The sequence below is a fragment of the Mustela lutreola genome, chromosome 10, assembly GCF_030435805.1.
Source record: "Mustela lutreola isolate mMusLut2 chromosome 10, mMusLut2.pri, whole genome shotgun sequence".
Lineage (NCBI taxonomy): Eukaryota > Metazoa > Chordata > Mammalia > Carnivora > Mustelidae > Mustela > Mustela lutreola.
In genome coordinates, this window is record NC_081299.1 from 61463885 (window position 1) to 61478053 (window position 14169).

The window sequence follows — 14169 nt, forward strand, 5'->3', positions numbered from 1 at the left end:
AACAACAAATGGCTTAAATAAACATTTTTACAAAGAAGACATACATATGACCAATAAGCACATAAAATGATGCTCAATACCACTGATTATTAGGGAATTACAAAATAAAAGCACAATGAGATATGACCTCACATCTATGTGTTTAATGGATGGCTACAATTAAAAAGAAGAAGGAAAAGAATAATAATAAGAAGAAGAAGACGAAGAAGAAGAAGAAGAAGGAGAAGGAGAAGAACAGAGAAAGAAAAAAATAACAAGTTTACTTAGGATGTGTAAAAATTAGAACCCTTGTGCACTGTTGCTGGGAATGTAGAATTGTGTATCTCCTGTAGCAAACAGTATGGTGATTCTTCAAAACATTACAAGTAAAATTATCATATGATCCAACAATTCCACCTCTGGCTATACATTCAAAACAACTGAAAGCAGGGTCTCAAAGAGATATCTGTATACCCATGTTCATAGCAGCATTATTCACAATAGCTAAAATATGGAAGCAACCCAAATGCTGGTTTGGATAAACAAAACATACAGCTGACCCTTGAAAAATGCAGGGATTAGGATCACCACCCCCCTGCACAGTTGAAGTTCCATGAATAACTTTGGCTCCCCCAAAACTTAACTACTAATGGCTTACCATTGGACCAAAAATCTTTCTGATAACATAAACAGTGAATTAACATATATTTTGTATGTTATGTATTATATACTGTATGCTTATAATAATCTAGAAAAGATGTTATTAAGAAAATCATAAGGAAGAGAAAACATATTTATAGCATTAGTATTTATAAAAAATAAATCTGTATAAGTGAGCCTGCCCAGTTCAAGGCTATGTTGTTCAAAGGTTGACTGTAATGGAATATTTATTATTAAACCTTAAAAAAGAAAAACAAATGTGATATGCTTCCACATATATCAACTTTAAAGACATTATGCTAAATAAAATAAGCCAGTCACAAAAGGAAATATTGTGTGATTGCATTTATATGACATACTTAAAGTAATCAAATTCTAGAGAGAAATAGAAAGTGCTTTTAGAGGTTGAGGGTGGGGGAGGATTGGGAGTTACTGTCTAATGGGCACATAAGTTTCAACTGAAGAAAAATGATGAAAAGTTTCCACAGATGGATGGTCATGATGATTGCACAATATAAACATACTTAATGTACAGTTAAAAATGCTTAAAATGGTTAAGTTTTATGATACATATATTACATTAAAAATATAAGGGAAATACCCAGAACTGAGGGATATAAACTTTCAGAATGAATAACTACAATAAATTGAATAGAAAAACAATCTGGCCAAGCAAGCAAATATTTATGAGACAAATCACTGTGAAATTGCAGAATACCTGGTATAAGAAACAATGCTAAAAGTTTCCAGTCAGAAGGGAAAAACATTAAATAGACATTCATATATATCAAACTAAGAACTAAATGGCAATGGACCTTTCAAAGGAAACACTGGAAGTTAGATGATAAAGCGATCTTTAAAAAAATCTGAAAGAAGCTCTATGCAGTCAAATAACCAACCAAACATATATGTAGCATAACAGCATATTTAGGCTTTCAAGGTTTTAAAAAATTTACCTCCTATATATAATTTCTCAGTAAACTCATAGAGAAGGCACTGTATTAAAATAAGAAAATAAACCAAGAAAGACCAAGACAGAGAATTCTGGAACTTAGAGTCCCTACATAGCATGGAGACAAATGAATTCTTAGGATCACAGTTGAAGAGATGTACACCAAAATGGAGGGTCTCAGAGCAGGTTTAGAGGGTAAGCAGTCCTGATTAAATTAGCAAAATGAAAGGTGCAAGCAGAAGTATCGTGAAAAAAATTATATATGTGTGAGTATGTTTGGGGAGAGTGGTGGTTTGAATGGTATGAGATTTTCAAACAAGTTTTCGAAAAAATAGTATAAAAAAGCAAACATATCCTAATATATTATATGGCTCAGCTGCGAACAATATATACAATTACAACATAACAATTACAACAATAAATATTAATTTACCTCCAAACAGTAGTGATATAATTCTATGGGGAAAATAGAGGAGGGAATATATAAGTGTGTGTATTATGGAGGATTTAAAAGAGAATTAAATCTCCATCTTTCACAATGGAAATCTGTAAATAATATCTACACCCCCAAAAAAAGATATTTTAGCAGAATAAGCATGTTACTTGGAAATACAAAAGTAAACAGCAGAAGAGTTACAAGATAGTATCTTGGGGTATCAGAAAGATTATGTGTAGTGGTATGGTGCATGGAACTACTATTTTTCCATCATTTCATTTTCATTTATAAATCTGGGAATTAAATAATCATACAAATAAAATTGCTTTTAAATAACAATGTAGGGCTTTATGAAATGTACATATAATATACATGAAACTAAACACTGTATATTAAAATAACTGTTGTAGACATATTGTATATACATGCAACTAATGGATAATTGATGAAATATCAAAAACCACTGACAAATAAGGAACTGGTAGAGATAAAGTACGGCAGTTCATATACAAAGAAAATAAAAGGGGATAAAGATGCCATGATGAGTTTTAAAAAGAGAAAGATTTGAATATTTAAGAATTAAAAGTTCTGAGAAAGAGAGAAATGAGGAGTTGTTCAATAGATTTAAAATTGTGGTTACACAAGATAAAGTTCTAGAGATCTGCTGTGCACTTAAAAGTCTGTTGAGAGAGTGGATCTCAGGGTAAGTGTTTTTATCATAATTTAAAAGATTTAAGAGAAAACCTTGAGAAAATTGAAAATAATTTTATAAAAATGATTATATGATTTTTCTGTGAAAGATAGAGGTAAAGAATTCCATCGATCGCACATAAAACTTTATCAGAAAAAATTCCGCAAAAACAACAAAAAGAAGTACACATGTGATAACCAAAATCCTATTAACATAAGATAAAATGTACTTTATCAACAAAACAATTATGTTCAAAGCCTGAAGGAAATTAAATATTATTACTTAATTGAAATCATTTATATTAATCTAATACTTGACAGATTTCCTGAAAGAGGAACCACGCTGACATAGCTAAACAGCAAGAAAGCTATCAACTCAATATGGTTCCTGCCTACACCTATTTCTCTTAATTACCTCCTTATGCTCAAAATCCAGTTCTTGACTTTCATTTATAAAATATTAAGTGAGATATGCATATTTTCTCTAAACATCTCAACCTATATTTCATAGAATTGTATATATATATTTTTTAAAGATTTTATTTATTTGACAGACAGAGATCACAAGTAGGCAGAGAGGCAAGCAGAGAGAGAGGGGGAAGCAGGCTCCCCACTGAGCAGAGAGCCTGATGCGGGGCTCGATCCCAGGACCCTGGGATTATGACCTGAGCTGAAGGCAGAGGCTGGAACCCACTGAGCCACCCAGGTGCCCCCAAGATCATATATTTATAGTTCAAAATTAACATGACTAATTTCTAATGAATTTACTTTTCATCAAAATATATTCATACATATAATTTAAAAATTCATATAACTAACCTCTTTGAGTGAGATGTCTTGATTTTTTTGATTTTATACCAATTTCTTTTGTTTTCAGTTCATATATAATAGAAGAAACATGTTTACTCTGTTCTCTAGAATTTTTTAAATAAACAGGAGAATGTATAATCTGTGGAAACAAAATAAAAGCAATGATAACCACAATAATGTCTGTTATATACTTTTTTGAGTTCTCAAAGAACTCTCATATTTATTATACACTACAATGATTGATTTTATTTTTAAAAAAATACCAAGAAAAACCTGTGATATAGGCAGAGTTAGGAAAAGAGCTCCATTGCATATGATTTTGATAAATTGTCTATTAAGAGTTAATGATATACTTTGAACCACGCTTGAAGGGAGACTGAGGGGAAAAGGGTCCTGTCAGGAGGGTGCCATGACAAAACAAAACAAAACCCACCAAGAAAAACAAGGAATAAACAAAGAGAAGAAAGACTGTGTTGCCAAAAAATCCTAAAGAAAGATTTAGGTTAAGAGAGGGTAGACAAAACTATTTTATAGAATACTAAAAAGGATAGTATCATTGAAAGAAAGATAAATGGGACCAGAATTATCACAAATCTTTTTTTTAAAGATTTTTAAATTTATTTATTTGATCACAAGTAGGCAGAGAGGCAGGCAGAGAGAGAGGGGGGTAGCAGGCTCCCTGCTGAGCAGAGAGCCTGATATGGGGCTCAATCCCAGGACACTGGGATCAAGACCTGAGCTGAAGGCTCTAACCCACTGAGCCACAAAGGTGCCCCGAATTATCACAAATCTTAAAAGTACAAATGGATCTTGTATGTGTGGAAGGAATAACAAGCAGAATATTGAAAAAGAGCTTGGTGGAGAGTTGGGGGCACTATCAGACGTAAACTAAAAAAATGTCTGTAAATTGGTTGGGAAAATTTTAATAATTAATACTGTGTTGTCTGCCTTTGTCTTCACCGTCTATCCACCACAGTGCAAAGGATCTACCAGGTCATCAGAAACCCAGGCTTTTTCAAAGTTTATCATCTCTTTCTTACCCTCTACATGGCTTCTATCCTCAAGGTTTACTCATGAGTCAAGATAGCTACTAGAGCTCTACACACAATGTCTGTATCTCAGTCAGCAAGATGGAGGAAAAAGGTAAAATGACAAAAGGGGATAGGCCATGTGTCTTAAGGTACTTTCCCAGAGGTCCTTCAAAAAACTCGTTTATATCTTATTGACCACTCATAGTGACAAAGGAGAACGTAAGCAATGTAGTCTTTTTGGTGGGTATTTTGCTGCCTGGAGTAAAATTTCAGGGTTTTTACCAAGAAAGAAGAAAAGGACAGATATTGGTAGGCAACCACAGTATACAACAGAGAAAAAGATCAGAATTTTGGAAGGGGATATACATTTGTATTTTCAGATACATTCCCAGGGACAATATGCATTCATTCCTTGATGAGCACCACTGGCCTAAATTCTAAGGACTCAAAAATTTGTATCTTCAATAGTATTCCTTTCTGAGTTGTTTCCTTTTTATGTAGTACCTATGAGCTGTGCCCTATCACTCTGGAAAATTTCACAGACATCTCATACTCGATAGAATTTAATTCCTATCTTTCCTCCCAACCTATTATAACTTATTTCTGGTTTTGGTGAATAGCGCCACCTTCATCCAAGAAGATGAGAGTCACATAAACTCTCTAATATGTGACAGCAGATAGGATTTTGAAATTAAAAAAAAAAAAAATCATTGTATTCCCCCTACCTTGACCTGCCTACTTGTCCAAACCTCCTTTATTCTACAATTTAGGAGAAACACTTGGATATGTTTCCTGGTGCCCTGTATTTATAATTTTCTGCTTAAATTCCTATAATGCACAAAACAGATGTATTTAACTGAATAGCCTTGAGTTTCTATCTTTTAAATTTTATATGTGATATTCTCTAATTTATTGAAAACAATCTGTCTTTATGTAATGACTCATTGTGCAAGAATTTTTTAATGCTCATGATGGATACTAGGTATTATGTAGTCCTGGAATGAATCTCAGTTATTATTCTTCACTAAAAATCCTTCACTAGTTATCTTACATAATTTCTTTCCATTCTTCCTATGACAAAAATACTAGTTTTTGCTAGAAAGACAGGTAAGCAGTTACTTCTGAGCTTATACATTCTCCTTATATTAATTTTTTTTTCTAAAGTTTGTGAAGGGGGCACCTGGGTTGCTCAGAGGGTTAAGCTTCTGCCTTCAGCTCAGGTCATGATCTCAGGGTCCTGGGTTCAAGACCTGAGTTGGGCTCTCTGCTTAGCAGGGAGTCTTCTTCCCTCTCTCTCTCTGCCTGCCTCCCTGCCTAGTTATGTCTGTCAAATATATAAATAAAATATTTTAAAAAATAAAGTTTGTCAAGAATAACTATAATATATCATAATATCAACACATTATCAAAATATAACATTATTTTAAGTAATATTACTGCTATTCTCACTTGGGTCCAGTTCTTTCTATTAAACAAAGTATTACAAAAATAATGTAGACTACTCTTCTGCAACCAATTATGTAAAAATCAATTGTAAATGCTTCTTCAACCTCAAATTCATCTATTAGTCCTCTTCAATTAGTTTTCTGTATCATTATTATTGTGTTTTCTTATTTCTATAAATTTTGCTCTATTTTTATAACTACTGTCTCTCTCTACTAACAATTCAATTCATCCTACATTAAAAATCATCCCCAATTCTATATAAACCACAAAAATGGACCCTTTTGAATGGAAGGATATGTTTAGCAATCTATTTCTAACACATATTCTTCTGTCTTTCCCTGAAAGAATAAAGGAAATTTTTAAAATAAGTGTGTATCTGTCAAATCTGAGTATCCAATCTCTATGGAGGTCTGGGGAAAGATGGCGGAGAAGTAGGAGACCCTATTAACCTATTTCAACCGGTCCCCTAAAGTGAGCTAATTATGTACCAGGACACTCTGAACACCCATGAAATCAGCCTGAGATGTAGGAATATACACTTCTGGATCTTGAAGGGGGCAGAAGACTCCAGTGGAGAGATAAAGCAGCGTGGGAATCTATCACAAATAAAATTAATTTATAGAATCATGAAATTTAAAAATTGGGTACTGAAAGAGCACCTGGGTGGCTCAGTCAGGTGAGTGTCTTCCTTCAGCTCTGGTCACACACCCAGCTTCTCCCTCTCCCTCTGCCTACAGCCCCTCACCCCTGGTTTGTGCTCCCTCTGTCTCTCTTTCTGTGTCAAATAAATGAATAAAGTCATTTAAAAAAATTAGATACTAAAGTTTTACATTTTTAATATTTTTATTATATTTAAAAATTAAATGTGTAGTTAGTAAATTCCTTTCAGAAATATATTTTCTTTAGTTCTTCCACTTACTCTTTTTCATATACCTACATGCCATTCCTTGTCATCATTTAAAATAATTTTCCTTTCCTTGGCTTTTATAAAAGAAGAATCTGTGATAAAGTTTGCATATATGACAGCGAAACAAATCTAGGAAGCTGAGCATCTAAATCCCTAAGTAAACTGAGACTTACACAGGCTACCAAGGTAAAGAAACTGCGCTTTTCTGTATACATAGTACAAGAAGGAAAAGACATGATATACCCCTTACTGATACTCAAAATCATGAAGAAGGAAAAGTTATCAGAAGACTGAGGATAATCTAATAAATATCTTGTTTTCAATAGCAGAAAGTCTATTCTATTAACTGACATACTGTAATCCCAATACTGGTCCTCAATAATTTTATAAAGTTAAGGATATTTGGTAGCATTAAAGAGGAATAAATCACCAGGGAGGAGTATAAGTTAACAAGTGAATACATCAGATATAATTTCATTTTTAACAGGGTCAAAATTAACTCAGCTTCAAACATCCTCTATATGATAAACCTTTATTTCTGTAGTATGTTCAGATAAATGTTTTCACAACTTTGGAAAGATAACATGATTCGATGCAGATCAGAGATGTTGAGTCATCACATGAAAGAGAGTAAGGATTCATAAAATGATGCAACCTGAAGTGAGACCTCTAATGTCATAAGCAGACTTGTTAGCCCTAACACGATCAAAATTTATGCAAATGATTTGAATAATAATAAAAGGAAATGTTTATGACATTTTTAGATGAGGTGTCAAAAGAACAAGGGGAAGATGTGGTATATATACACAATGGAATACTATGCAGCCATCAAAAGAAATGAAATCTTGCCATTTGCGACAACATGGATGGAACTAGAGCGTATCATGCTTAGCGAAATAAGTCAAGCAGAGAAAGACAACTATCATATGATCTCCCTGATATGAGGAAGTGGTGATGCAACATGGGGGCTTAAGTGGGTACGAGAAGAATAAATGAAAGAAGATGGGATTGGGAGGGAGACAAACCATAAGTGACTCTTAATCTCACAAAACAAACTGAGGGTTGCTGGGGGGAGGGGGTTTGGGAGAAGGGGGTGGTATTATGGACATTGGGGAGGGTATGTGCTTTGGTGAGTGCTGTGAAGTGTGTAAACCTGGTGATTCACAGACCTGTACCCCTGGGGATAAAAATATATGTTTATAAAAAATAAAAAATTATATTAAAAAAAAAAGAACAAAACCAGTTAACACAAGATAGAAATTTTAAATATTTTCAATAGACAGGAACAATCAACCAAATTAAACAGATGAAATGTAATAGAAATAAATTTTACAATTGGGCAAAATGCATTTCATCACTGTAATATATAATGTAATTTAAAATCTCGAGTGATAAGAGGATACAATATTATAATTAAAAGAGCAAATTAAGAGTCCATTGTAGGATGACCTTATGCTATGTTAAACATTTTATCTATAATGAAGAAAATCGCACATATTACCATATGAGTAATATGACCATATGCCTTACCATATTAATTTCTGATGAGAACCATAGTTGAAGCACTATGTCAGGTCAGGGCAACATATTTTCAGATGAGGATAGATAATCTGGAACATGAAAAGACAGCAACCTACCTACTAAGTTATTTTTAAAGTAAGCCCTACATAAATAAGCCATATTTAAGTCCAGAGTAGAAAAGAGGCAACAAAGATGGAGATTCAGGCTTCATACCTCCCCCAATTACCACCTCCCTCATCTTCTAAAATTATAGCAGACTCTTATTCAAACCACAAGAACTTAGAATTTTTTCTCTATTTTATGCTCTTTCCTGAAACTCTTTATCTAAGCCATCAGCAAATCTTGACAATTATACTTCCTAAATGTATTTCAAATCTGTCTTTTTCTCTTCCTTTTTTATATTACCTCTCTAGTCTAAGCTATAGTCACCCCCTTTAACCACAGATGGTCTTCTGCCTTCACACCAGATCTTACAAGATTCAGTTACATTTATCAAAAGATAAATCTGATCATGTTTATTTTTAGCTTTACATTTCCTGATTGCTGTCCAAGGTGCCAGTCCTTACTATGAGCTTGAAAAGCCAGCAAATATGGCCCTGGGTCACAGAGTCAAATTCACTTCATTCTACTCTTGACTTTATTCATCATACTCTTACAACATTGGATTTCATTCAGTCCTTTGAACCCAACTCAAAACAATCTACTCCAGGCCTCAGGTCCTTGTGCAAGCTCTTTGTTCTATCTAGAATACACTCCTACACTTTTCGTGACTAGCTTCTCTTCCTTGAGGTCTTAACTTTTATCTCCTCAGAAAAACATTCTATGGCAATTTTATGAGAACTAGAACTCCTATTACTTTATCTCAGCAACCTATTTATTTTATTTACATTTATCACAGATTTGTTCACTTGGATTATAACTTGGTTTTCACTTTTTTTTTTTTCCTAGAATCCATCTAGTTCACCAGGGTAAGGACTTTGCTTGTCTTCCTTACTTACTGCCAAGAATGGCCCCTGACTCTCAGCAAATATTTAATAATTATATGCTAATTATTTATTACACAGTAATAAATAGTAGCAAAGACAAGTACTAGAAGGAATGAGTGGAGGTTTAGGAACTTTGGTTCAATATACTACAAAGTGACACTCCCTTTTCAGAGTGAGTCTGGCCAGACATAATTTAAAGACAAATTCCTAGCTTGCATTTTTTAAAGGATTCTATCCCAAATAACACTTACCAACATTTTCTCTTTTAACCCTGAAATCTCCATACTGTACAGTTACTCCAAAGCTTTTTACTCAGCAACACTTTTACAGCTCTTTCATCCCCTTTTTCATCATATACATCAACTTAAACTCTTAATTTTCTAGAGTCTCTTCTACTTAACCATTCCTCAATATGTTACATGTACAAAAAGCATAAACATAATCATCTGGTAAGAATAATTATACATCTAGGGGCGCCTGGGTGGCTCAGTGGGTTAAGCCGCTGCCTTCGGCTCAGGTCATGATCTCAGGGTCCTGGGATCGAGTCCCGCATCGGGCTCTCTGCTCAGCGGGGAGCCTGCTTCCTCCTCTCTCTCTCTCTCTGCCTGCCTCTCCATCTACTTGTGATTTCTCTCTGTCAAATAAATAAATAAAATCTTTAAAAAAAAAAAAAAGAATAATTATACATCTACTTGGGCACATTACTCTACTGTCTGTTGTTCTACATCACAATAAACCAGAGAACCAAAATGGCAATGATAGAGCTCTCCTTTGACAGTACTATAGAAAAGCTAGGAAAAAATAATCTATAATAGCTACAAAAGCTGGGAAAGACATATGTATATGAATTAATCTCACATAATCATAAGAAAAAACTTTCAGAACATTACTGAAAATTGGACTAGATTAACTGTGGTGCTATAGAACTCCCTATAATTGACAAACTAAGTACATGCTTGTAAAATATCAGAGGGATGACTATACCAAATATTTATTTTCCCCGAGAGATGATAATTAACATTTAAAAATGGAGAAGTGGTGACTTTCTAGACCAAGGGTAAATATTTTATACTAAACTCTTCTGTCTCAGAAAATCAAGATTCATTTTCAACCCTTAACAGTCTGAGTTAGTGTTAGTTAGTATTCTAAGACTGTAGTTTTGTTTTCAGATTATGTATTATACAAATCAGAGCCCTTTAATTTTAAAGCATATTATAAGTCTTTAACCAAAGCAGATTAACAGAGACTCAATGTTATATTGTCTATTCGTATACTATTTATACTACAGTTGACCAAGCATCTGCTTTGTCTACATTATATATGGTCATTGTAAGGAGGCTCCATTTGAAGCATTATCTCAAAAACCCCTTTAGAACCATTAGTTCTTTGATATCCTACCACCTGTTTTCTCTTTCTTTTGTTCCCTTTCCTCTTCCCAGCTAAGACATCATCTTTAAAAGTGCTAACTTTAATAATATACTAAAACCCAAACTAAAAACTACCCTTTTTCTTCAACAGAGGAGAGGCTAACATACACTTGAACTCTGCTTTTAAGACTAAGCGATGGTTAACAGGGGGGAAAAAAAACATGGAAAAAGGGGAATGATTTAAAATAAAGTTTTATGAGAAAAATTACTTTTTAAAATAGTCCCCTAGAAGCAACTGGCAGGTTTAACTCTATTAGAAAAACTGTTATTATCTTTTATTTGTTCCCAATGTTACTTTATCTTAACAGAGATGACTAGAAATGATAATACTCTGGATACATGAGGAAGAGAATTCACAAAGGATGACCTGGATAAACAAATATAGGACACATAGTAAATAGAGAAAGAAGTGTGACATTTCTCTTCTATACAAAAAGTAGCCATGGGAAATGAAGGTGACTGAATATTATATTTTGCTGCAAATTTCCATTTAAAGAACACATGGGAAAAAAAGAATAACAGGTATGTTCCCTCAGTTAAAGAATGGTTAAGGTCTAAGGTCCATCATTACCAAGATTAGAGGTGTCAATGTGTAAATTACTGAGCCTACTCTGTCTGCTACATTCCTGTGGATACTTGCTAGTAGCGGTTCTCAAACCCAGTAAAAAGAGATGCTGCAAACTTCCATAAAGATTTTAGAATAGGTTATAATTTCAAGTTGAGAGAACATAGTGCTAGCTCATTAATAATAATAGTTGGTATTAGATAGAGTAGGTAAAAGGCATGAAAACTTTTACAGTATACAGATTTATGTTTCTTTAAAAGTCTCATTATTTGTATATTATATTTTATATATTAACATATTAAATATATATTTACTTATTATTTACATGACAATGCAATTCTATTTGAAGTCTTATTTTTTACTAATATATTGATTATACTGTCTGATAGCCAATGTATTATATAGTAATAATTTGGAATAATTCAATTCTGGTTTACCTAAAGACCACATTTTTAAAAGTGTGTAACTCTACAAATATTATTTTGTTTATAACTTTCAAAGCACTTATGCATTCTACCTTATATCATAGTTAAGTACATTTCTCACCCCTAGAAGAAATTATTCTCTCTGAGGACTGGGTCTGTGGTTTACTTATCTCGATATCCCTGCACCACTTTTTGGATTGGATTCTTCAACCTCTGTTGCAGTATCAACTCACAAATAACAAAAAAGGATTGAGAAATTTGATTAGTTTATTCAACAAATATGTATTGAGTGCCAACTATATCCATGGCACCATGCTAGGCATCAGTACAAAGCTATTATTTTGTGAATACTTAAATTGTAGACTTCTTGAAATATTTCATAATTTAATGATTAATATACTATGTAGATATGGAAAACACAGGAAGCAAGATAAGAAATTCAAAGTGAGAAAAACTTTGTTTCCAATTAAGTTATTTGATTAAACTGAAACTGAGGATATCTACAGAGAGAAAAAGACACAGAGAGGGAGAGAGAGAGTTGAGAACATAGGCTTTAATGGCTTAATACTAAATACGTTCCTAATAAGAATCTGCATTTATTAATCCTCATGTGTTATTTAGTTATGATTTTTTTAAATCAGTAAATCTAATCATTTTGAAAAGAAAAGAGACAGGGTATATATTAGCAGTATAGGTTAATACTGCTAAAGTGATCACCAAATGAGACAAATTCATATGGTGGTGTAAAATTTAATGATGGGCAACAAAACAGAATTTTCTAAAGAAAAGAAAAAATCTTTTCCTTACTAGTAACATACATAGCTCAAGAGTCTATATTTCTGTGTGTATTTAACAGTGCACACATATATCAGAAGAGAAAAAAGAACAGATAGAGACTGCCAACATTTTACTGATTTTTAGGTTGCTCTCCTTTACCCTAAGTATCTTAAGGAAATCCAGCATTTTAGAGAGTGTATATGTTTTAAATTAGGGTTAGAATCCAAGGAAGCAGTTCTCTCTCTCTCTTTCTCACGTGCACGTGCGTACACACACACACTCACACACACACACACACACACAAAATCCTCAATAAATTAACAGAGTAACCATATACATAATTATGCTTCTAAGTAAAGCACTTTGTAACCAACTTAAATATACTTTATGAATACATATTGATAAACTATCAAATTGATTCAATAAGAATTACTTGGGTAATATTTTCTGAAATTGAAGTTTTAGCCTCCCACAACTGGGAGTAATATACTCATTTGGGAGCTTAAAATATTAGTAAATATTGTTTCATATAAGCTTTTATTACACTACTAAGGACTAAAATGACTATTTCAAATGCAATTTAATTATGTCCTTTCCCTCTGAATGCTACATATGTGCTAGGAACTGCGGGGCGGAGGGGGAGAGACTAAGTGCTATCACTGACCCTGGTTAGCCATCCTGAAAGTTCTATAGGACCAGTACAAATCTCTGGGTTGTCTTGACTGCAGAGTATTCAGCACAACATCTTTAACAACCTCAGCTCTACTGCACTTATAGGAAACATTTCAGGTATGGTCCAGAGTTTATTATTTACATGAGGTCCAGTATTGCTGTGGCTGAATAAAAGGACTCAAAACTGTATTCACTAAAACCTTAAAAAATACAAACAGGCTTATTTTAGGACTGTAAGTTATTAGAGCAGGTATTGCCAGAATTTTTAAATTCATTAAACATCAACTGAAGTATAAAAAAATGCCTACAACTTACTATGAGTCCCTCCATGCTTTCCAGGTGAGTATTGTCATTAAACACCCATGCTTAGATGGAATATCTCTAAAACGATCCCCAATATACCAGAAAGCAGCAGTGTGATAGTTAATATTTTCTAAGTCATGGAACTTAAATTTATTATAAGAAATTCTATGTCAATTTCTAGATGACTCATAAAACACTAATTTTTGTCATTCAAGGCACAGATCAATATTGAAATATATAGAAACAGACACTCTCTTATCTTGAACAAATAAAAATTCATTCTAAGTAAGTGGTAAAGAATGGGTCATTTTATTGATTTTGTTATCTTTTTTATTAGAAAAAGATGAACAGCTTGAAAATTCTGAATTATCAGTTTTGTAAAGCAAAATTTTTATGATGGTAAGTTTCACTGGATTTAAAAATGGTAATATTAACTTTCTTGTTTGAGGAAGTAAATAATTTCATGATCATTTTTATGCAAGTTTCAAACTGTTAAAATATCCTGGCTTGGATGAATTACTAAATGTATTTCTATTTTCAACTTTACACTTATCTTGTGTGTACAGCTGATATCCCTAGTGT

At 33.0% G+C, this 14169-nt stretch overlaps 1 protein-coding gene across 1 annotated transcript in view; it reads right to left on the reverse strand.

Annotated features, from left to right (window-relative positions):
* The window catches only part of LRRIQ3 (leucine rich repeats and IQ motif containing 3), a 221123-nt gene that overhangs the window by 75575 nt on the left and 131379 nt on the right, over nucleotides 1-14169 (reverse strand). Inside the window, exon 6 of the mRNA XM_059137558.1 lies at nucleotides 3537-3666. Coding sequence (XP_058993541.1) covers nucleotides 3537-3666 — 130 coding nt within the window. The remainder of the gene's footprint in view (nucleotides 1-3536; nucleotides 3667-14169) is intronic.